General features: G+C 47.0%; 1 protein-coding gene across 1 annotated transcript in view; it reads right to left on the reverse strand.

Annotated features, from left to right (window-relative positions):
• Positions 1-26248, reverse strand: part of RAD54L2 (RAD54 like 2) — a 1748428-nt gene that overhangs the window by 1631802 nt on the left and 90378 nt on the right. Inside the window, exon 2 of the mRNA XM_069644107.1 lies at positions 1712-1915. Coding sequence (XP_069500208.1) covers positions 1712-1856 — 145 coding nt within the window. The 5' untranslated portion in view covers positions 1857-1915. The remainder of the gene's footprint in view (positions 1-1711; positions 1916-26248) is intronic.

Raw genomic sequence — 26248 nt, forward strand, 5'->3', positions numbered from 1 at the left:
AGCAGCGTTGAGAGGCTCAGGGCCGCAAGGGTGTGGCCTCTTTATAGAGTACGCTGCGTAGAACATGAAGACTGATGAACAGCGTTCTGCGCTTGCAGCCATGTTGGTAGTATTATGGAGTGTAATCCCCGACGTGTCAGGGACCAGGAGGCCCAGAAAGGGCGAGTTTGATGGTTCATGACAGGAAGTTCATTATCCCGCACAGCTGAGATACCACAGATTCAGATGATGTTCCTACGGAAGCGATTTTCACCATCTTCTTGTTTATCCTTCAAGGCTTCGCAACACGCCACCAAAAGAACAAGTTACTTCTTACCTTGTAATGTTCTTTCGATGGGATGTTCCTCCGACGTATTCCTTATCTTTGAAACACTCCCATAGCAGTGGTGTGAAAGAGGAGATGGGTGTAAAATTTAATATTCACTTTAAGCATGTATAGAATGTAACACAGCTTTGCCAAATCTTGTCTCCTGGCTAATTGAGGAATCCAGGCTGTAAAATCCAGGCTTAATGATACTCTAAAGAACTCTCGACTTACAGAATTCTGTAACAGATATGGAGGAGCAATAAGAAAATCTCAAAATAAATATCTTACACATCGGAAGGGCTATATCCAACTGTCTACTTCATGCAAAAGAGACTGAGGGTGTAGAATATTGCCTGCTCATGCAAATCACAGAAGAGAATGACATGTTAGACACTGCATACGCAGGATTTACATCGGAACATAGCAAAAAACAGTACTGCTGTCCATACCTTAAATGAAAAGAGGATGAAGATAGCATGGCTGCTCTCACTCTACTTGACGACAATATAACTTAAATCTAGCCTATTTGGTGTTGTTTAAAAGCACTGTAAAAATAATATTACACACTATATTACAACTGCTCACTATTATAGGACTAAGATCAACCACACGCAATTTACCCATCTAAGTTCACACCACATCCCTCCGTAAATACCTGCCCTCTCGAGCCCTTCACTCCTCCACTTCTAACTCCCTCAGGGTTGGTCATTATTCAAAGAAATGAGCTGGGGCAGATCTCTGTCTTCTGCTGGGGCCTCTCTTTGGAACAGCTTCTCAACCATCTTGAAACTTGAGGCAAACCATCTCCGGTTCCGGAAGCACCTGAAGACCTTCCTCTTCACTTCTGCCTTTGCCCCTTCTTCTCCCCTGCTGATCTGCTTCTCTCTCGCGGCACCATGGACCTGGCCACCCTCTGTCCCTCGGGCCCAGGTACCTGCTCAACCTTCCTCCCTCCTGAACTGCCTCTTGGCCACCCCTGGCAATAGCATCTGTACCGATACAGTCCCCCACTCTTCTTTTGCACTTATCAGATATACCCTATCTGACTAATCACACACTTGCCACTTGTTGGCTGCACTACCCTTTTTCACTGCATTTATTTATTTATTTCACTTATTTATTCTGTTCTCTCCTCTGTTCCACACTTTCCACTTCTCCCCCTTGCAAGCACTTTACCCCTTTTCCATGCACTTGCGGGTTCTTAATATCACTGGGCCTAAAAAGAGTTATTTTTGGTTCTCCCCTGTTCCCCTTGCTTTGCTTTGCCATGCTCTGAAGCACTTGTGTAGGAGCGCGATATAAATAAAATATATCATACCACAAAACAATGAACTCCAGGAAAAATAACCCTTACTTAACTACAGTCATTCTATGGTGCTGATCAATTTAAGCTGGTCAGCTCACCTTTATCATCCGGCACATCATCTTCATCATCACCATCATTGTCCTCATCCATTTCTTCCTCATCATCGTCGTCATCCTCTTCTTCCTCTTCCATGTCCTCTGGCTCCAAGTCCGGGTCACTCCCAGAGACAGACTTGTCTGACATGGCTCTTCTGGACTTTTCTCAAGGGGCATTACCTGGACATGGTCTCCTGGGTGGAAACCCTGCAAAGAGAAAGAAAGGGAAATCCTCAGCATGCTAACAGGAGGTAGGCAAGGAAATCTTTTCACTTTCATCTAACTGCAATTTCATTGCGACTTTTACATAGTTGTACTCGCCCATTGCAATTTTAGCTTGACAATTTCAACAAATACAATAAATCAAGTGCAGCATCAATGTTAAAAACAGGAAAGGGTGCTAGCATAGAGGAGTACATGTGGTGTGGAGATGGTTGTGTAGAGCAAGGCAAGATGATGGAGTTTAAGTGGAAGAGTGGCTATGGTGATGAGACTGGAAGGGGGCCGGAGGGAAAGAAAAGCTGAAGTGGGAACAGACCTAACCCCTTAGCCCCAACCACACATGTCCTTTTCATTGGATAAGTTGAAATTCTAAAATAAAAGAAATTGGACAAGCTTTAAAATGTGATAGTTTATTGGGGGGTGCTGTTGCGTGGCTAATCTAGATGGCTGCTGCCTTTGAGGCTCCGGCCAAGCCACCGATATCCTGTAAAAAATACACACTACGGACCCGCTCTCCCCCGGTGATCGCCGGATTCATTATGAAGCTCTGGGGCACCCTTTGAACTAAAAGCTTCTCCTGTAAGGTGGTCTGGTGGAGTGTGGCGAGAAGCTGTCCAGCCACTGGCTCTCTGGCATTATCAGCATCGAGGGTGGCCTTCCCGCACCAGACTAGCTACACACCACTGCTCTCCCCCAGCCCCAGCGAGCCACGGCTGCTTCTCCTGGGGCCAACACCACTGCCAGCAAGGCAGACGACCAAGAGCTTTTCCTGGTTCCATGCCCCGATCAATCACTACCTCAACGGGTGCCGAGATACGGCGTGGCCATCACAGACTGTGCATAATCACTGGGTCCGGGTCCCGGTCCCGCATAGGACCAACTGAAGCTGTCAACCCTGGCCTCACCACACGCTGGCCCGAGACGCCTTGAGGGAGGCTTTCAGTCGGCCCAGACACTCCACTGGCGAGGAATTGGCACTGAACTACTACAGCTCCTGGGCCCGGAACACCGCCTGACTCTGGGCATTGGTAGGTAGCGGCGCCAATGCACCGTGACCTGGTGGCCTTGTACATTTCTCTCGCACCTGGCTGTGCCTGGAGGCTACCCCCATACCACATTGGTTGTGCCGGAAGCAGGGTTCCACCTGCCTTGTCACCCGCCCTGGAGGGGGGTGTGGACGCAACAGCACCCTTGGCTGTCGGGTTCCCTACGCCCCTGCCTGCAATGAGACTGTCATGGGCTGGGAGCCGGTGACGGGGGAACCGTCCCGCCAACTGGACACACTAAGGAGCGGCATTCATCATCTGCTGGGCCCCTCTACCCCTCGAACAACCCCCCACTCCCCCGCATCAGCCTCCGTGGACTCCGCCACCTTGCCCCCAGGTTCCACTTGGGGCTCCCTCCGGAGGCTGCCCAATTCTGCGCAGACTCCACCACCACATGTTGGATCAGCTGTGCAGCATCGGATTGCAGCCCAGATTTTTTATCACAGCACTGATATGGTAGGAACAGCTGAGTGGGCCCTGTATTCTGGCTCGATTAATGCGCTAGTACTTGCCTCTACACCAGGGCCTAGAATACTTTGCATTACGTACCCTCCCTACCTTTCCCTTCAAGCGGTCTCTCCACACCAGCGCTCTATTAAGCCTACTCTGTAATAGCATACAGAGTGTGCTCCTAAGTTGCGGCTAGCTGCCCGCGTAGTGCACCAGGTCCTCAGCGACAATACGCACACGCAGGCTGCAACACCACTGAGGGCTATAGCAGTGGGAGAACACACCGGGCTCCGGGAAGCCCCCTCCTACTTAGTGGCTGGCTCCTACAACAACGTGGCTGCTGCTGGCTCTGGAGTGGAGCAGGCTCTGCGACTCGGACTGTCTTGTGTGCCTGACCCCATACTCAGTACAGGAGAGATTCTGCACCCCGGAAACATAGCTCTAAAGGCTACGCTGGACCAGGCCCATCCTGTAACCCGGCCCACAGACCTGCACCACACGAGTGGGCTGCGTTGATCCAGCCTCAGCCTGGGCGCTAAGAGAGGCCTACTCACCACGACCCACGCAGAGTGACCCAGGGGGCAGCGACTTCGTGGATCTGCAACTCTTCGGTCAGGCCCGGACCCCGGGGCCGCCTGGGTCATTACCCTGCAACTCTGCCCAACTTGGCCTTACGACTGGGTGCGGCCACGTCGCAAGACTTGCCAGCACTGACCTCTTAACGGTTCACTCATTTTCCAGCCTTAGAAAGCTCCCTGACCAACCTCCAGAACGAGCGTACCTGCCCCCTACGCCCCAATAATCAGAAACACTGAGCAGCAGAGGCGGAGAGGGGCGCCACGATAGAATGGCCTTGCACCACACACCCTGAATGAGCCCAGCACACTCCTGTATTCACTAATAGCGGTTCATACGTATGCAACAGGCTCACTCAGGCAGGCAGCCATTTGTTCCAACGTCCAGATACTGGGGCAGCAGGGGATTACTGCTAGGGGATCAGCATACAAGGAACTAGCCCTAGAGACCACGCAGACGGCTTACTCGGGTCTCTGACCAGGTGGGGCCTCATATGTGCTTTCTCATATCGTAACACGCCACATTACCACACGTTTCCCTAAGGCACCCCCCCCCCCCCCCAGATTCAACTTGCTCCTACACCAAGATGCACTGCTCGGTGGTTGGTACCACCATGGTGAACCCTAAGACGCAGGGCAAAATGGACCAATTCGCCCGCTCCGAACAGCCCCCTTCACCGCCATCTCCTACCACAAGCCAACCACCATCTCAGATAGACGTTGCAGCCCTGAACCAAACACGAATAGCCCTGGCTAGGAGTACCGATACCTTGCGTACCAAAATAGACGTTTTGACATATAATGTTGACATTTCAAGTATACAGATTGATAGACTGTGGGCGCATGACTGAGACAGAACAGCGTATTGGAGAAAGCGAAGATAAAGTATCTACTCTACAACGGGAGGTGGCGGATTTACAGCAAGCCGTAAAGATAGTATTGGACAAAAATGGGCGTTCCTGGCTGAACATATGTATACTCCGAGTCGCTTATTACTGAGATCCTGGACCACCCCCCACTAACTCCCATGTTCATGGTGGAGCGGGCACTTCACTCTGGCAGCGAAACCTCCTCTGGGTGCCCCAGTGCACCCGATTATAGCCAAGATCTTCAGCTATCGAGTCAGACATTATTCTCCACTCTGACAGAGAAAAGGGGGGACTACGTGGGGCTCCACCGTAATCCAACTGTTCCCAGACTACAGCCCAGCGGTCCAAGACCAATGCAAAAACTTTCCAATCTGTTAAAAACACTCAGGAGAAAAGGCATCAAATATGTAATGCTGTACCCGGCTAAACTTTGTGTGCAACACAATGGCTCCACTGTCTTCTTTACCTCCCCGGAAGCTGCAGTGCGTTTTGCCTCAAACCTCCCGGATCCCAGAGGTTGCCCAAGACGATCCCCACAACACTCCTAAAGGTCTACTAAATGGAGGTGCCCCCAGCTGTGCTAACCAGAAAAAGATATGACGGCGATCCCCTGGCTCCCGCGAGCAGGTCCTAGCGGCAACCTCTTGGCCGCGGCCTGTAAGAGCGCATTGGCCGCCTATTGCGCACCAATACCTGCAGGCACTGCAGGACTGGTCTACTAAGTTAATGGGTCAAGTTGGGAATGGGGAGGAATAGGGGAGCCGGTAGGTTATGGTTTCTGGCGTGGGTGGGATTGGTGGGGTGGCGAGGGGGCGAGCAATCCAACCAATTGGATAGTTTGTTTACTGTTAATGGTTACTCGGTTAGTTGATAGGTCCCCGATGACTCAAGCAGCTCATACATGGCCAATGCACATATCCAGAATGAACACCTCAATATATGCTCTTATTACCCAGAAAAAGATTTTCATCACTAAGCCTCTCCAAGTGCTATGACCACACACACTGTGGGGTGGAAGAAGGCGATGTCGTTGTCGATTTTGTCTTGGAATATAAGGGGGTTCACCAACCCAAAGAAAGCATGTCTAATCACAAACTACAGCAGAAATTACGGGATTCATATATTATGCCTACAGGAGACGCATCTAGCCAAAGGGGTCCCCCTTCCTAGTCTTGCAGGGTGGGGCATCCACAGGTACGATTCATCCTACACATCACATTCCAGAGGGGTAACCACCTACATACACTGAACCTTACAATATAGGCTGCATGAGCAGAGCAGGGATGACGAGGGTAGGTACATAAGGATTGCTGGGGAACTGCAAGGCACTAAACTCCTACTCATAAACGTATACGCACCCAACACAGACTCCCCAGAGTTCCTCTACCAATGCGCTAAATACATACACAAGTTCCCCAGTTACGAGATTATCTGGGCTGGTGATTTCAACTTGGCCCTTACGCTAGAATTAGATAGATGGCGGTTCAAGCATGGTCCACCATTTCCCAGTATCACGACCTGCACAACGTATGGCGATCACAACACCCAGATGCCAGGGAACACGTTCTTCTCGGGGGTGCACGGTAGCTCGTCCAAGATCGACTACATAATGGCCTCCCCCCGTCCTTTGGAAAACAACCGTCTTCTCTCCTCCGTCAGACTCTGTCCGACCACCCACCTGTTCTGGTCCACATCGCTGCCCTTACAAGCCCACAGGGTCACCTTTGTTGGAGATTTAGAGCCTCCACCCTTGAAGACTTGGCTTTCCGGTCCGAGATAGGACAGGATATTCATACCTTTTTCGAGGTCAATGTGGAGTCAGTTCCTGATCAAGGTATAATATGGGAAGCCTTTAAGGTCTACTTAAATCCCTCTGAGGATCCATGCGGGTATTGGAAGATAAGATTAGGGAGGGGGAGAGAAAAAACGGGGATACCCTAGAGCTTCGCCGCAAGCTGCAGTCCCACAGGGAGGAACTCATACAATTTGCCGTCCATGAGGAGAAATACTTGGGGGATCCGATCCTTGCGACAAGATACAGGGAGGAGGACCGTCCTAGTAAAACTCAGGTGTGGGCCAGCAGGAAGAAACGACAACTCATCTGCGTAACCGAGGTTGAGGGGCCCGACGGGAACCCTGTCAAAGACTTTCAAGGGATCAATAAAGTATTTTGGGAATACTACAATCAGTTGTACACTTCCTGCCCCAAACCCAGACACTACGAGTTGACCCGATACCTAGATGAGGTAGTGCTGGGCTGGCTAGACCAAGAGCAAGAGCAAGGCAGTTCCCTTAATGACCCCATTACTGAGGAGGAAATCCGCATTGCTATAAAATCACTCCCTAGCGGAAAGGACCCCTGACTAGATGGTATAACAGTCGAATTCTACAAAGCTTACGAAGACCTAGTTCTACCCCACCTGCTGGGTATGTATGCCAGCGGATTCTCCAGCAGTTCCCCATCAAAATCCACTAGATCAGCCCTGGTCACCATGCTCCTAAAGGCGGGGAAAAAACCCCCGACAATTATCGTCATACCGGCAACTATCGCTCATCAATACAGACAATAACATTTTAGCTAAAATACTAACTGACCGCATTATCCCATACATACCGGACCAAGCTAGATTTATCCCAGGGCGCTCCACCCAACATAACCTAAGGCACCTTTTCACCCTTATGCAGAATGTAAACCCGGAAGTACCAATATCGATAGCTGCACTTGACTCCGTCGAGTGGCCTTTTCTCTTCAAGGTGCTCTGGCGATCTGGGCTTGGGTTAACATATATTCAGTGGGTCAAAATACTATACAAAGCCCCCAGAGCAGCTATATACACAAATTGTACAACCTCATTTACCCCACGCATCAGAGCTGCCCTTTCTCCCTAGTGCTATTTGCCCTTGCTATGGAGCCATTAGCATGCCACATCACGCGCACAGAGGTATACGCCTGCACACGCACCTCACTGCGGTGTCCCTATATGCTAATGGTATCCTTTTATATGTTAATCACCCTCTGCAGAACCTGTCCCCATTAACACAGGCAGTGGTTAGATTTGGTGAGGTGTCCGGGCTCAGAATTAACTGGTGCAAGTCAGAGGTGACTCCTACAGTGCAGCAATCAGACGTGGGCGACGGTTTTCGCTGGTGCCCTCAGGGGGATACGCTACTTAGGAATCACAGTCTCCACCACGCCAGAGGGCCTATACAGGGACCTCCAATCTACAACACAGTAGGGCTCCCACTCACACACAAAAGATCCTTTAGAGAACATTTTCAAGCACTGGGAGTGCGGTCCCTTTGCAACGCTGTACATAATGACCGATTTATACTATGGGATGAGCTCAAGGCTAAGGCGGCGCACAGTGCCGTAACTTTGCTTCCCTACTACAGACTCTGGGGTATAGTCAAGGACAGATGGTCCGACTTCCCTCAAGCCCCCTCCCCACACCCAGCTCTGAGCTACATTACACAACCCCTGTCCTCTAGGAAGCTAGTATCTACTATTTATACATTAATTATAAGTGGGAGAAGTGTGAAGGCTCATAGGTGTAGACTCTTATGGGAGACAGCTCTTGGGGCATCATTGTGTGAGAACCAATGGAAGTCTGCCTACATGCAAACCAGTTATATATCCCGAGAGAGAAAGAGAGAGAGAGAGAACGAGAGAGAACGAGAGAGAGAGAGAAAGAGAGAGAGAGAGAGAGAGAAAGAGAGAAATGGACATACTGAACAGGTCCTGGAAGATAGGAATGTGAAGTCTGGCACAGCTAACACATATTGTGGGTGCTGCACCACCTCTACCACAGCATGCTGGCATGGCGGGGTGGAGGAGCAACTGGGACAAACAAATCTTTAAGAGTTCATAAACATGGCTCCTCCTCCCCCGCCCTTTCCTCCCCCATCAACACCAGACTTGGCCCCTTGCTTCTATGTTGCAGCAAAATGCTCAAGAATCTTCTCTTCAAGGAATTCCTCCTCCCCAACATCCACACAATCTCCACTACCCACCTAACCTGAAACTGGGTAATCTATCGCCTCCCGTTTCCCCAGTTTCCTCCCCTTGTTGCCGAATTCCCCATTCTCTCCCTCCCCTGTTAGCTCATGGTCCCTTGCATCTCTGCTTCCATCAATGTTACTCTCCGCCAATGACTTGGTGTTGCTTTGCTTCCTGAATCTCGAATGACGCTCAATGAATATAATAATAATGGACTGTAGAAGCCATAGGGAGCGCAATGATTATTTTTGCTCCATGCTCTCACTCAAAAGAGTGAGCTTGCTGTAAGCACTCTCCACAGGAGATGGACATTTCCAAAGGATTTGGAGAGATACTGGCTGTGACGGATATATATCATGGAACAGTGAATAAAGGTTGAAGAAATCAGTCTTCTTGCTTAAAGGCAGCTTGGAGTCTTCGGAGGAGTGCTCACAGGCCACTGTGCATGCATAGAAGATCCTTTATCTGGCTGTAAACCCTTCCCATATAGAAAAGTTATGGCTAAACATTGGAAGATTTTTTTATTTTGGAAACAAAACTAGAAACAGTGAACCATCTTAGGAAGGCATCTAAGGTTTGGGTCCTGTGGGTCTCAAATTTGATTTTGCCTGAAGGTTTGGGGATATCCATTCAACTTCACCAAAAGACAGGCATCCATGAGAACAGGGAAGCCTTTGAAATTAGACAGGCCCGTCACCTCCCTTCTAGTAGGACAATGCCAGTCGAGGCTGGTAATAGGCAGTTCTATGCAGAGAATCTTTATTGCAGAAGGTAGCTCGGGCTGCTCCATTGGTGCTCAAAGGAAGCAAAGCTGCCACAAAGGTGCAACCTCCTGGACGTTCGGTAAAAAAAAAAAACACCCGACAGATAGACCTTTATCAATCTGGTAATCAGCCAGGTTGAAAGAGTTGCACTGCTGTCTGCACCATATTCTTGTTCATCACTGACCCGCTGATCTCCAAAGCATTGGAGTGGACAGAAGAAGTGGTGTATCAAGGACATGTCTTCCTCCTGTAAGAGTGGAGTTTCTTGACTCTTGTCATTTAGTGGCCATGGAGGATTTAGGACTGCTGGTTCTCTACATTGATGGACTGTCAGTGATCCAGTTTTTGCAGTAATAATGGTGAATCACCGCAGATACCCAGGCGTCATTGAATTTGGTGAGAAATTGGATTATTACATATTAGGGCAAGCATCAGGCAGTACCTCCACAGGGGACGGAAGTCTTCTGGCCAAGTCTATTAAAAAAGATGTAGTAGAAAATGTGCTGTCCACTGTGTTGTATGGTAGTCACGGTCGATGAGACCTTATGCTCGTTTATTTTATTTTGAATTTTTGTAACCGCCTACTACTGCCAGAAGGCTGCTCCAGAGCATGCTACACTGCCAGGCAAACCTTACCACTGTAAATCCAGCTTCACCCAAAAATCATGTTATTTTTGTCCATAAACCAATAAATGGAGGTTGAGGGGGGCACGAAGGAGCTGTGGGTGGATCTCCCTCCACATATATGCCCAGTGACATGGAGTAAAAGGAAAAAACAATCTGTATTTTCAGATCTGCCATTTTTTTCAATATTTTCACGTATATGATATGGCATTTATACTGCACTTATACACAAGTGTTTCAAGGCGTGACGCGGCAAGGGAGCGGGAACAGAGGGAAGACAAAGACAGCGATCCTACTAGGCCAAGTGTCATTCAGACCGTGCAAGTGCAGAGGAAGGAGGAGGAGAAGTGCGGAGTGGGGACAGCGCCTTACAATGGGTAATAGAATAAATGAAATAATAAGAAGTAGGGCCAGCTGGTGGCAAGTTCAAGGGTAAGTTCAGAAATCAGGTTATAAGTGCTGGTGGGGGTCTGTAGGGATACAGAAACAAACCCAAAGAGCAGGGGTTGCCAGGGAGGCAGTGCAGGTGTGACTGGCGGGGGAGGGGACCTGGGACCGAGATCAGAGGGTGGCTAGGTTACCAGTACAGTTTCAGTCAGGAATTCAGCAGGGGAGAGGATGAGAGGCAGCAGAATCAAAGAGGAAGGTTTTGAGGTGCTTCCGGAATCGGAGATGGTTCTCAATTTTCAGGGAGGCAGGAGGCTGTTCCAGAGGGAGGCCCAAGCCGTAGAAAGATCTACCACCGAAGATAGATCTAGTTCTTGTGGCTTATAGAAGCGACTAACCCTGAGGGAGTTGGAGGCGGATGAGCAAAGAGCTCATAATCTTCATAATTCCTAGCTTAATATTGCTGGCCTTGCCTAGGGTGAAAATACTTATGCTGTTGCATTAGTGCTCCGATTTTTTATTCCTCCATTTTCTTCCTTCGCCCCTTTATCTTTGGCACGATGGTTGGCATAATACCTAGCCATAGTCTAAATATGGGCAGCAGCATAGATCCAACCACCCACTAAGCAATTTCTGTCTATGTCAAAGAACCCTAAAGCAGACACAGCTAGGGTCAAAAATTGACTAATCATAGCCCAGAAGCAGCACAAACCAATTTGTTGGGACTGTTACACCACAGCCAATACTTAACCCAAATACAAAGACCAAGCAGCTTTAGAACAGTAACCACCACAATCAGATGCAGCACAGCATTAAACTCATTGAATGCCCGCAGATTTCAAAGTTGGACCCCTGAATCAGCAGACAGAAGATTTAGTCAATCATAACCTAGCAAGGGAAGATGGAATACCAGTGCCTCCTAGAAGAATCTTCTACAGAAAGAAGCACTCTCTGGGACACAAAAACAGGGATGAAGACATGTAACAGAATAAATGGCAGGGCTCAAAAAGTGCACTTACCACTAGCAAATGGCTAGAGATAGTGGACCTCTGGGGAGTAAGAAATGGTGTACTGTGAATACGAGTAGAATTGTGGTGGCAAGCAACTTTTATGGCTGGCTAATAGTTTTCAACTTGATCTTTACCCCATGTAAACAGGACGATAAAGTAACTGCTAATCACCATTCAAATGTGCCCAGTGTTTTTTTTTAGGTATTTGATTAACTGGAGAAAAAAAACCAAAAACATCTGTGTGCCTTTAATTACTCTTTGGAGCGAAGTGGCTTTGGGGGAAAAAGCAACATTTATGCTGCCAGAAAGAACTCCTCTTCCTCAATCAAATGTGTATCCCCTCATCCCCCCTGCACTTTTCCCCTTCCCCCCCTCCCTTGCACTGGCGCAATCTTAATGTCACCTGGCCTAGTAGGATCGTTGTCTGTGTCTTCTCCGTTTCTCCTCCCTTGCCTAGTCGCGCCTTGAAACACTTATCTATAGGGACGTTAGAAATGCCATATCATATCAGTGTACTCCAGTGCAGTGAGTTGTCAGGGGGTATTGAAAAAACATAAGCTAGGTGCTGCTTTAGAACTACACCACCAGCTGAGTAGATGCACTCCCCAACAACGTTGATCACATTCATTTGAAAATTCTGGGAGAACACCAATTCTAGTGTGTACAATATACTTGTGAAATTGAATTGTGTTCAAAGATAATGTTAGGAGCACTGCTTTTAGAGACCTTTCATAGAACAGTTTTTACTCTGCAGGTGTTGTGTACACATGGGCAACTGACATGTCTGGCTAATAGCTTTCCAACTGGAAATCTGTCATCCTGCGTAATGTAAAAAATAAGCAGGCACTGGTCTGAGGAAATACTAGCGAGTGATTAAAATACCAGAAACCACAGTTTACAAACTCAAGACCTAGCAAAGACCTGGAAATTGTCCCCCCATCTGCAAGCGCTCTAGAGTGTAATCCTGAAGGGTGCAGCTCTCTTTAAACAAACCGTAATCTACAGTGTAGCAAAAGGTTCCATTCTCTTTAATAGAGAACATTTCAATTCACTAGACAATGGTAGTGTGTATTGCACCATTGTTAAACGTTGTCTGAAACATCAAGAAAGTAATTTCAATGCCTTAAAGGGTCCTGCAGAAACGAATGAGTCAGTAAGCCGTAGGCTTGCAACTATGTATCAGTAAATTCAAAGTGAAAAGAACATGGTCTACAATGTTGCAAAGAGACCAAGTAAGCCAAAGAGTGCACAAAGCTAACTCAGTGCAGTTCCACAAATTAATTCACCCGATGGGAAAGGATATCTCAGCACAGAAACAGCAGTACCTGTGAGGGTCACAGAGGGATTACTGGCTACCAAATGGAGGACAGATCAGTTAGACTTGGTTCAAGCAGCCAAGTACAAAGCAACCCTAGTTGCACTTGGAGAACAAAACCAATCTTAGTTCGCACTGAATTACCAGCTACAGGTGCAGACTGTTATAATGGTTTTCCGGGTTGTGCTCTCTTCACGAGTGTGGAATTCTCCTGAGAATTGCCATTAACCCAGTTCAAGTGTCTTGGGCCGCATCTGTACTGCTGAGTTTCTACTAGTTCCTCGTTGTAAGTTTGTCTTCTACAGCATTGTTCAGTCATGCAGCATAGCAATGCACGTCCTCCCCCCGCCTTTTTACCTAACCCGGGTGAGCCTCCCATTGTATGGGAGCTTTGGGTGGACAGTTTCAAAGTGTACCTGAGAGCCTCAGGTGGTTCCAGGTTGTCAGACGACGATAAGGAGGCGGCCCTACTTAACTGTCTCGGCACGGAGGGCCTAAGGATCTTCAGACATCTTCCAGGAAATAACGTGTTGGCGTTGTCCACTGGCGATGGCGAAGGGGAGGGGGGGCCAGGCGGTGGTGTTGGTTTATGAAACTGCTCTCAAGAAGTTGGAGGCCCGTTTAGGCAAGAGAGCCAACAGTGTTGGAGAGGTATCACTTTTTCTCGAGAGCGCAAGGTCCTGGTGAAAGTATTGACTCCTACGTGACGGCCTTGCGTACCCTTATTTCGACCTGCAAGTTCACGGGTCTTATAGAGGAGTACATTCGCGACCAGATCATGATGCGGACAAGCGATTCCAAGGTGAGAGAAAGGTTATGGACGGAAAAGGACCCTCCTTTGGATAAAGTGATTGAGATAGCCCGCGCCCTGGAGGAGTCCAGGAAGAGCGTCAAGGAGATGACTGAAAAAGTGGATGTGGTACACATGTTTCAGCCACGCAAGGCAGAGGATAATCGTGCCAGGGACAAGGACCAAAGAGGAACGTTTAGCGCCAGCGAACTTTGCAAGAAGTGTGGCTGGCGAGGACATGTTGCAGGATCCAAGGAGTGTCCTGCTTCTGCGGTTGTGTGCAGGAAGTGCAAGGGGAGAGGGCATTACGCCCGCATGTGCAGGGGTGGTCCGCAGAGGGAGAGTGTGCGCATGGTGGACCCCGACGGGGCCGATGAGGATGTAACTGTTGTTGGGTACGTCAGCCCTTCGCAGGTCCCGGGTGTGCGCGCCAAGGAGGGGGCGCTATTGAGTGTGGGACCCACCAAGAAGAGCGCGTGGGCTACCCTTAGTGTGAATGGGGTTCCCCTTAGTGTATTAGTTGACACTGGCTCTCCTTATACCATGGTCTCTCCCGAGTTGTACAAGGCTAAGTTTCAGAAAAAGGTGTCCGACTTGATTCCACCTGACATTAAACCTTGTGCTTATGGGCGTGTCCCCATTAAAGTGTTTGGTTATGACTGGGTTGACAGAGTTCCACGGGCGGAGGACTGGAGGCAAACTTTATGTGGCTCACAAGGGGGATCCTGTTATTGGTTGGGATGAACAGGCAGCTCTTGATATCGAGGTTCGCCCGGGTAAGGCGGTCCCAGTCTTGTGTGTGAGCAAGGAAAATGGGGATGAGTGGAAGGATGCTAGTCCATTGACAGCTGATGTTCTCCAGGCCAAATTTCCCTCGGTGTTCTCCTCTACCTTGGGCAAGTTGCGTGGTTTCTCCCACAAAATAGTTTTGAAGAGGGGTGCTATCCCTGTGGTGCATAAGGTCAGACGGGTGCCCATTGTCGCACGGGTGCCACTCAAGGCAGAACTGGACAAACTCTTGGAGGCTGGTGTGATTGAAGAGGTGGAATCCTCAGAGTGGCTGGCTCCTATTGTATTGGCACGCAAATCTGATGGAGGCATGAGGATGTGTGTCGATCTCAGGGATTTGAATTGCAGTATCTGGATCGACAGACATCCCTTGCCTAACATCAACGAAATGCTCTCTCTGGTGGGCAGAGCGTCTCATTTTTCCACCCTTGATCTATCCTCTGCCTACCACCAGGTGGACCTTCATGTCGAATCGCGCCCCCTCACCTCATTCATCACCCCATTTGGGGCCTTTCGTTTCCGGCGAATGCCTTTTGGTTTAGCCTCCGCCTCTGCTGTTTTCCAGCGAGTGATGCAGAAGTTGTTCTCTGGTGTGGGAGGCGTAGAGTATTTTCAGGACGATATTTTGGTGTGGGGCAGGTCGCGCAGGGAGCATGATGAGAGGCTTTTGCAAGTTCTTGGCATATTGGAGAAGAGTGGTTTGACAGTCAAAATGAGTAAATGTAAGGTTGGAGTGGAGAGCGTCACTTATCTAGGACACACCTTAGATGCTAAGGGGATACATCCCAAGGCTGATTTGGTGAAGGTGTTGTGTGAGGTGTCACCACCCGCCAGCAAGGACCAGCTGAGATAATTCTTAGGATTGGCCGAATATTACAGCAGGTTCATTCCCACGTACTCTGACAAGACTAATAAATGAGAGCGTTACTCAAAAAGGGTGTTCGTTTTGACTGGTCTGAGTTGTGCCTGCGCGAGTTTGAACATTTGAAGGCTCTAGTCGATCAAGCTCCTTCTTTGGTTTCCTTTTGTCCCTCTAGGAGGACGGTATTGACCGTAGATGCGAGTGAATATGGTGTGGGTGCTGTACTTGAGCAGTGGTTTGAGGGGGCTTTTCGCCCTGTTGCCTTTGCTTCCAGGGTACTCAGTGAGACAGAGCGCAGATACGCCGTGATAGAGAGGGAGGCCCTGGCTGCTGTCTGGGCATCGAAGCACTTTAGGACGTTTTTGTGGGGTGTGGAATACACTTTGCGCACCGATCACAAACCGTTAGTGCACGTTTTAACAACAAAAGGATTGGCCCAAGCATCTTCCAGGGTGATGCGTTGGATGGCTGACATGGGGGGAGTACAATTTCAAGGTCGAGTATGTGCCTGGTGAGAAAAATGCAGTGGCGGACTGTCTCTCTCGTTTCCCACGCCAAGTATGTTGGGGATCCGGTCCAGAATGTAGCAGGGGATGAGTGCACTTTGGTGGCCAAAGTGTTTCCTGCAATCAGTGAGCAGGAGTGGGATATTGAGTGTGGTCGGGATCCCGTTTTGAACAGTATTAAGTCAGCTCTCGCGACTGGTGCAGGCAAGGAAGATTTGAGTAAGTCATTTGGTCAAGTGTGGTCAGAGCTGTCGGAAGGTCCATGGGGCATCGCTAGAGGTTCTAGGTTAGTTCCGCCAGAGTCTCTAAAGGGTAGGCTTGTGGAGTTAGCGCATGAGGGTCACATCGGAAGATCTATGACGAAAAGGAGGCTCCGAGAGGGGTATTGGTGGCCCAAGATGGATGAGGAAGTTGAAAGGGTTGTTAAGGACTGTATTAGTTGACTACACCTCCAGGTGGGTGGAGGCCACGGCTTTATCTTCCGCAACTACGGAAAAGGTAATTGAGTTTTTGGCATCAGTGTTTGACAGGGAGGGTGTACCTGCAGGAGTTGTCACCGACAATGGTCCTCAGTTTGTATCAAGTGCCATGCAAGAATTTTTCTCTAAGTTAGGGATTCGTCACCACAAAGTGGCTTTGTACAATCCAGAGGCCAATGGGTTAGTGGAGCGCATGAATAGGTTTGTGAAAGGAGCGGTTCAGTTGGCGATCGCTAATGGGTTGCCGTGGTGCTGCGTGGTGTCCGAAGCACTCAAGGCATATAGGCTTACCCCTTCGTTCCTTACGGGTTGTCTCCATTTGAGCTAATGAGGGGAAGGAAGCCTGGGTCCAAACTGAGAGTAGCTGCCTTGGGTGGTGGTGTTCAAAGTCGGGTGAACATGCAAGAAGTTCGATAGAGTTCGCGCCAAGCAGGATGCGTTTTGGCAAAGTCAACTTAAAAGGAGGAGGCACTTGCGTGTGAAAGTGGGTGACCATGTAGTCGTGAAGAATCCCAGGTTTGTGGCCAAGGGTTTGAGCAAGTTCATGCGGCCATGGGTGGTGACCAAAGTTGGTCGTGGCTATGTAAAGTTACAGGACGGTACCAGATGGAGTTTGAGACGTGTGGTTCCTGTGGAAAATCCTGGTGGCATCTGGCGGGAAGAAGATACCCCCTACGCGGGGGGGGGCAGGATAGGAGTTTTGATGGGAATTGGACAGCTGTTCCTTGTGTGGAATCGTGTGGTTCCACGAATGACAGTAGTGGTGATGGTACAGTTGCAGGTGGCGAGGGAACGGTTAGGTCTGGTGATGATGCGAATGATGGTAGTACGTCCGTTCCGGGGTCCGCGGGGGCCAATAGTAAGGTGGTAGTGCCCGCACCGATGGGTGCAGGTGTGCGTGAGAGTATGAGGGTTTCGAGCCTCTGGGTGGGGAAGTTGATGAAGTTTTCCAAAGTAGTTCGCAGGATTCTGTGCTGTTTCCAAGGGAAGTGGGGCCTACTGAGCATAATTCTTCTGGGGAGACTAGCAATGGCACACGTATCTGCCCAAGGAGAGTGAAGAAAGTGGCAGCTAGGTATAATGACTTTATCCTAGAGTTTGCCGATGATTGAGGATTTTATTTATGTCTTCCTTTACGTGGTGAGAGCGGCTAGGACACGGCTGTTCAGGTTGAAGATCTTAAAGTTGTTTTCTACTTGCCTGGCTCCTGCTCGTCATTACAGATTACTGGCTACCAAATGGAGGACAGATCAGTTAGACTTGGTTCAAGCAGCCAAGTACAAAGCAACCCTAGTTGCACTTGGAGAACAAAACCAATCTTAGTTCGCACTGAATTACCAGGTGCAGGTGCAGACTGACTACAAAACTCCCAATCCGATGGGATTGGGGAATACAGTATAAAAGAACCCAGCCTCAGGTTGTGCAGTGTTGGTGACAAGAGCAGGTGGCTCATTTTAGGAGGAGCCCGGCGGAGAGGATAGTGAAAGCAAACTGGTGAGCTGTGAAAATTGGAGCGGTGGCAGCAGTGGGGAGATAGGGGAGGTGGTGTGAGTGGGTGAGGGAGGCAGTGGCAAGATCAGAGGCTAAGACTGGACGGAAGGAGGTGGTGTGATATACGAAGTTGAAGGAGGAGGTGGTAATACTAACGTACATGCAAACAGCCCCGACCCAATCTCTCCCACTTTGCCTATTGCAGAAAGAAATTACAACCCGACTGGGAAACTCTCTCACCCTTTGACGGGTGTAGCAAGACTCCAGCGCTTAAGGTCTCGAACCCTTTTCCGCCCCAACTTGGCCAAATATGAACACACACCTCCTAAACCAACTATGCCCAGAGTGCACTCCCCTCATCACAGCCACACACCCATCCAGAAACCTAACATAATATCCAAACCAGCACCTGACACCCCCAATCAACTACCAACTACTTTCAAAGGCGCCCTTATAAATGCCCGCTCTCTAGGGGCTCATGCCGTAGAAATTCACGACCTCATTACAGAATCTCAGCTCGATTTACTAGTAGTCACCGAGTCGTGGCTCCATCAAGCGTCAGGCCCACTTCTAACACTCGCCATTCCAACAGATTACACCATTTTTAGAACAGACAGGACCCACACACAAGGCGGTGGTGTCGCCATAATAGCTAAGACTAAACTACAGCTCAGATCTTGTCCCATTGAAAGCATTGAAGGATATGAAACATTGCTCGGAAAATCCCCATAAATGAAAAAACTACGATCAATTTAATAGTAATCTATAGAGCACCCAACCCCAATAATCACCCAGAAACCGAAATTCCTGCTACTAGCTCCTCTCATAAAACCCAATACAAAATACGCATTCCATATGTACTGGGCATGTCCCCCGATCATTGGGTTCTTTCAGGAGGTTGCGGAAATACTACAAGAGATCACACAGATCCCGGCACAGCTCAGTCCCCAAGAATACTTGTTCGGGAACATAGGGAAGGTATCAGAAAAACCCAGAAGACTGTTCAATGTAACATGTGCTGTAGCAAAGAAATGTATCCTCCAAGCGTGGAAAAGTAAACACGCCCCCCGCACAGAACATCTGCTTAAAGGACTAACATTTGTAAATGAATGAAGAAACCTACATAGGTATGACGCCGACAACAAACAGACCTAAAGACATATGGGCTCCGTTTAGATCATACCTGAACAGAACCCTATCCGACGAAGAGAACTCTGATGGAGATTAAGCTTGCCCTGATGCCGGTGAGCCCTGGCCTCTCTTGAAATGGGAAACTCTGTAAAATGCACAAAGATACCCGATTGCTGAATTGACATATGTAATGTGGTGGCTATATATCATTATTGTACTATATGTTGTAAAATTGCTGTGAAGTGAGCGCCAATCAAAAATAAAACTTTTTTTTAAAAAAACTAATACAAAATGTATTATTTTGGGAGACCTCAATTTAGGTTTCAACAACAGCCAAGACTCCAAAGCAGAAGCACTTCAACTCCTCCCTGAAGGATAGGAGTTTCAGCCAACTAGTGAATGCACCCTCACACAAAGACTGGATCCTCTCTCTCAACACACGCTTAACTATTGACGCCATCTCCCCCCTTACTTGGACTGACCACCATAACATTGCATTTACAATTAATCCTGCTGAACCCATACTAAGAAAACCTAAAAAAAAAAAATCCCCTACGAAACTAGAAACGCCTGGAAACTCACGCCAGAAAACTTAACGCCTCTTCTCTCAATATTCCTAGACTCCCCTTCAATCACTAGTGAAAATCCCTGCCCCTTAGCAGATACATACCATAAATGTCTCACTGCAACTATGAATACTATAGCCCCACTCACCAACAAGACCAAACGTTCAGACAAACGTTCCTGTTTCTGGTTCAATGATGACCTAATTGCCCTCAGAAGAACCAAACGTGCGCTTGAACATGCTTACAGAAAGCACCCCACTGCAAAGGCAGAAAAAGCCTACCAAGAGATAAATAAAACCTATAAAACAGCCATTATTACTCACAAATCTAATGCGTATAATACTAGGATCAACAATGCCACCTCTGATACTAAAGAACTATAAGCTATGCTAAAAGAATTGGAATCCCAGACTCCAGCCATAAATCCAACCATCCCTAGTAAAGAGTGGTGTACCACTATTCAAGACGCACTAGCATCCAAAATAGAACTACTCCAAAACAAAACAAAAAAAATCACAACCAAAAAACAATCACCAGCTGACAAACCTGCCATTCTTAATCCTACCTGGCCACCTCAGGAGATCACCTGCTCTCCATTCCATTTCACACCAGTTTCCCAAAATGTAGTATTCAACACTATCGCCAAACTCAAAGCTTCCAATTGCAAAGGTGACTCCATCCGAGCATCAGTCAAATCTTGTGCCCACACTCTCACACCAATTACCAACTTTGTGAAAGCATCCTTTTAATACAAACTTAGTACCAACAAGTATTAAAGAAGCCTGAGTCACGCCCCTCTTGAAAAAACCTACTATAGACCCTACTGTGCCCACCAACTACAGGCCAATAACAATCGTCCCATTTCTCCTTAAAATACTGGATAAACTAGCATATAACCAAGTCCAAGCCCACCTCGAACAAAACCATCTCCTTGGCACGAGGCAATCTGGTTTCCGCCCCAACCATAGCACAGAAACGGCACTCCTGGACTTAAAAATCCAGATGGATGCCATCAGAGACTCAGGGAAACTCTGCATCCTTCTCCTACTCAATCTCTCTGCAGCGTTCGACCTAGTAAACCATAACAAACTGTGCTCCACACTAGCCAAAGATTTCAATTTCTCCACCGAAGCTACTACCTGGATCAAATCCTTTCTTGCTGACCGAACTTCCAGGGTTTCCATAGGCAAAGAAGCTGCCAACCCTATCACAGTGCCCATAGGGGTCCCCCAAGCCTCCTGTCTCTCATCTACACTTTACAACGCGTATACTAAACTCCTTTTCTCAGCCCTAGACGATATGGGTGTCATCTACACTAACTTCGCAGAGGACACCCAGATTCTCATCCCACTATCGGGAGATTACACTCAAGATACCTACACAATCAACAAAATATATGCCACATTCCAAAACTGGATGGCACTAAATAGTCTGTCTCAATGATGAGAAGACTGAGGTTCTCATCATGGGCACCCAGTCTAAAATAGCAGCTTTGCATGCTGACTGCTCATCCATCAATATTGATGGCACCATGGTACCGGTGCTCAAACAAGTAAAAGCACTAGGCGTCTACCTAGATGCCAATCTCACCATGACTAAGCACATCAACGCCCTCCCTTCCTCCACATCCTACACCGCCAAACTTATTGCCCTCAGTCACCAATTCTTGTCTCCCACCAACTGCATCACGCTGGCAAGAGCGTTAATTCTATCCAGACTCGAGTACTGCAATGTACAATTTCTAGGCACTTCAAAAGCCAACCTAAATAAACTCCAGCTCATTCAAAATAAAGCTCTTCGTGCGGCCCTTGGAATAAGAAAGTCCGACCACATTTCTAATATCAAAAGAGACCACCACTGGCTCCCCATCAAAGCCAGAGTCACTTTCAAAACACTTTGCTTCACGTTCAAATGCCTCCACTCAACTGCCCCCATTTACCTCAACCACGCCATCACCAGAAAAGCATCCCAGAGACCCCTTAGATCCAACAGCCAGTTACTCCTAACAATCCCTCGCTACAAAACCTCCAAGGCAGAAGGTAGCAGCTTCCAATACCTAGCCCCCACACATTGGAACACTCTTCCCCTCATCAGAAATGAGGAAACATTCACAGGATTTAAGAAATCCCTGAAAACGTGACTATTTAACTAAATCTAACATTCCATAACATGCCTCAGGGAAAATGTTTCACTGAGGCACTGTATATGGATTTATCATTTATGTTTGGTCTTTATATAACTGTATTGCGCCAGATTGGCACTCCTTAACTGTTTTAACTAAGCTGTCTGTAACCTCGCCGTGATACCCAAGGGTGTGGGCGTGTAATAAATGCAATAAAATCAATAAAGTAACAGCACAAGCTATAGGAGATAATATCCGGACCCAAGGTTGGTGAGGAGGTGATGAAAGGCAAGTTTCAAGAGGGGGAGATATTAGGCCATAAGAGGTTACGCCAGATGAAGAGAGTACTTTAGAGGAGGTGGAAGTAGGATCATAACGAGTCCGAGGTGCTAGGCAAGGAGGTAGTGAAGTGGTATGGGATCAGGGGCAGAACATCAGGGAGAGGAGGAGATACTTCTGAAAAGGTAACATCCTGGGAGATGAAGGGAAAGCAAAGACTTGCATGCGGAACTGAGATAGCCCAGTACGTAGATAGTCAGAAGGAAGGTTGCAGTAGGCTAGATCAGCTCCAGGCAGGACCAGATACTGGGAGAAGTAATGAAATGTAAACAGGATGACTATGGTCAGAGAGGTGAAGTGTGAGGAATCAAAGAAATACTCAGGCAGAGCTCGGGGACTCTCTTGCTTTCCCAGCTAGCTACGTCCAATGACTCATCTGCTCATGGAACTCTGTACAAGAATCAGTTGTGAAGTACGAGTCTCTGGAAAGCCTGTAACCAGTTCAGAATGAGGAGAAGGGTTTGGATCACACTTGAACCCGGAACCCCATAGTACAGGGTGAAGGAACACACATTAAACTGTACGGACCGCAAAGCTCTAGATACCAGCCTCTGACGCAAGACACATTCGAGAAATAATCCCGTTTGTATAGCATCGCCAATTAAACGTTATAGTTACATTAAATAATCTTGACACCCTTCTCAATTCCAGGTGTTCCATGTGACAATTCTAAATGATTCAATAGCCCCCAATGTCCAAAAATGGGATGTAAAAGGTAATAAATATTCAGCAAATCCAGGATTCCATGAGTGAGGTAAACAATCCAGTTATCTTTAGACAGTGTCTTCGGACTATGCCCCCCCCCCAGACTCCGACAGTGACAGGGCCGTGGTTGCCTCCCCCCCCCAGGTGGTTACAATGATTAATGGTTATGGCCCAACAAATAGCACTGAGAAGCACAAAAGATGGAGGGAGGATGGAGTGGCGATTTGGCAACAAAATCAGATGGGAATGGAAAAGGTGATGGGGGTTGGTGTAACTACAGAGAAGAAGGGCAGTTTACTTGTGCCTATGAAACAGATGAAAGATTGGTGGGATGATGGCCTGACCATTTTGTGGGAAATGTGCTTTGAGGTGGATTCAGAGCCTGGTACTATACACATCTTGGACACGTGGCAGGTAGGTGCATCTACAGAGGGTTGTGACCAACAACCGGAAGAGGTGTGAAAGTGCTATATAGCTACGAAAAGAGGTATTTTCACCACTGTAGATGCAGGTAGCCAGTTGTTCGTATTTGAGGTGGAGACCAGTGGTGCCACACAATGGAGCTGCTGTTTGGGTGGAGATGGTGGCTGGAGCCGAGGCGACTGCAAATCTAATGTCGCTTTTTCAAGATGGAGATATTTGCCCTCCCTTGCCTACTCTTTCACATTTTTTAAATTGATCTAACAGTTACTACCATTTAATTATTTGCAAAGGTAGCAGGGGTAGCTGCCATTAAGCTCTCTAGATGCATTTATGTGAGGTTGCTTTTACATTCCGATTAGTACCCAACATATAGACTACCTCACTGACTTTTACACAAAAAAAACTCCAGTTATCAAAATGAAAGATCCATGAAAGATCTATTGCTCGACAGTCCGTTCCAATCTCCTATGCCAACCCTGCATTTTATTTGTAGCCCCCCCAGCCCCGGGGGCATCATCTATGTACATACCAATGTTGCTTCTCAGGTAGATTTACACTTAAAAAATCCCTTCCATAAACAACTTCAGATTATTAGGTACAGCCATGGCCAATATTGGGTAAGACGACAGGAATATACCATCACCAAGCTCCAACTAGCCTTTCGGATTCAAAGTAGATCACTTAGACGTTAAGAGAACTATTTGCAAAATCCTTTCTTTCAGTTATGCCTCTTTCACTTTTTGGAGGAACCCCCACCATAAAAATGAATACCCTCTTTTGGGCTCTTACGTAGGATGCAAACAACCCAGAATAAGTGACTATGATCGAGCATGGCTGGACAAAGGCATAGTTCCTTTTGTAAGCACAGGAAAGCTAGAACTAGAAGAAGCCTTCTCCAGATCAACATAAGCAGACAGTGAACATTTAGTCCCTGATCGTACTGCTATGACAAGGTAGTAATGCAAAAAACAGTAATAAAGCAGAAACAGATAATTGTGACACAGGTCTACCAATAGTCAGTGCTAGGATTAAACTGTCAAAACTAAAATATCTACACTCTTGAATTTCCTAATAGAGTGAGATACTCTGGATCCTGAGAAACGGTGTCCTTGCAAGAGATTCAGATTATGCAGAGTCCCTTTTCATAATTTTGAAAGAAACAGCTCTTGCATTTGTACTTTATATGGTTAGTCACCCTTTACACAATATTAATGAAACTATACACACAAAAACAGCATGAGAAAGAAGAATTGTTAGAGAAGAGTTACGCTATGAGTTATAATTTACATTAGTACTAGACTGTGTGCTTTGTGTGGAGTACACTGCTTGGTGTGCCGCTACTGAGGTGGTTCTATGTATACATCTACTGTTTATAGTAGATAAATAAATCACATCAACATTAAAATTGCATCTACCTAGTCATGGAGTCGGAGGTTCAGATCTAGATGTTTACTACTGGTCAAAGACTGCGCCACCTTAAAAAGCACACCTCATTAATGGCAACCACACATCCAACAGATTTTGTGCGATTCCTGAGCAAAGCAGGTTTTTATAAGTAGTGTGATATCTTCAGGCTTCAGCACTTCAAAGCACAGGGTATTTTCCCTTACTGCCCTGGATTTAAGGGTCAGAGAATTTTCCATTAACTAAGTCACTAACTGCTTTACATAGGCCAACAAGTACCACATATCTCTTAATAACTTTTAATAGAACCCCAACAATTAAATAAAAGAGATTGATTCCCATCACATAACTTATGTTTTTTTCAGGACTAGAAGCTCTCCTCGAAGACATCCACAGAATACCCGAAACTTAAACCCACATTTATGGACTCAATGACTAATAATCAGGAACAAAATGCAAACTTAAATGAAAAGATGACGACCTTGGAGAAGACATCCCCTGAGGGAGTGGATGTGAGAGTAATATGGGAAGACCAAGTAGGGCCACTTTCAACCACAAAATGAGTGTTACACAATTCTCCCAACCCGTGTTGCCGGACGTTGGCTCACTTTGCTTTCTTAGAGATGGTGAAGATCTGAAATGCGTACAGCCACACCCAAGCTATCGTTGTCATCCTTAAAAAGAAAAAGGTCTCGGCTTACAAATGAACAAATCACTTTTTACTTAGCAAATTAAGCACAAGAAATAATTGTCTCCAGAATATAGTAATCTATAATAATGAAAGAAAAGATTGATTGGAAAAGTTCATCGGACGTCAGGCATACTCGTGAATGGGTTCCCATTTGAATAGATTATGCTAACATTAAGAGGGCTCTTGACCGTTAACCTTTCTATATTTTATATCACATGTATTGTAAACTACTGTCATTTCATTAAACATTTTTTAGTAATTAATGAGTTTAAGGGGTTACTTCATTCTTCAAATGTCAATAACCTTTCCGTAGGGTGAAATCTTTAATGTGGTGCCTGATCTAATTCTAGATTTGGCCATCACACACAGGCTATGCAGCTTTTAACAGCGTTCTTAGGTCTCTAGGCTGTGTAAAATCGGGAGACACAGGACTCAACTAGAGAAAGCAATTTTACATTTTGAGTGTGAACTTGATCTGGGAGAGCCTGCAGACTCCTACGAGTGTGAAGATTATATTATTCCCCCGAGTATAAAAAGTAACCCAGATCTAAAATATAGGGTTATTGTTGTCCCTCGAGCAGCTTAAAAATGGTAAAATTAAGTGGTGAGGTTAAAGTACAAAATGATTGGACGGAATTGGAAACATAAGAGCAGAGGAAGAATCATACCATTTTACAAATAAAATCTGTGCAGACGTTTTTCAGGCTTAAACAAAAATAGTTGGCAGAAACACATATGTCCGGGGTAGTTAGTATTGGCTTTCATTTTGGTGCTGGACTGCACTTAGGTGCGGGTCCAAAGTTCTGCAAAATGAAGACAGAATTATCTAAAAGTAAATATACAAAAAACATTTACTCGTAAAGTGAAACAAATTAATCGGAGCTAGTCTGTGAGCTATAAAGTACTCAATAACTAGGTTAGTACATTATTTTCTATTTTGCAGTGTTTTATTCAGTTTTTACATACGCATAAATACAGTAAAC

This window comes from Ambystoma mexicanum, chromosome 2p (genome assembly GCF_040938575.1).
Source record: "Ambystoma mexicanum isolate Mex_15411 chromosome 2p, UKY_AmexF1_1, whole genome shotgun sequence".
NCBI lineage: Eukaryota > Metazoa > Chordata > Amphibia > Caudata > Ambystomatidae > Ambystoma > Ambystoma mexicanum.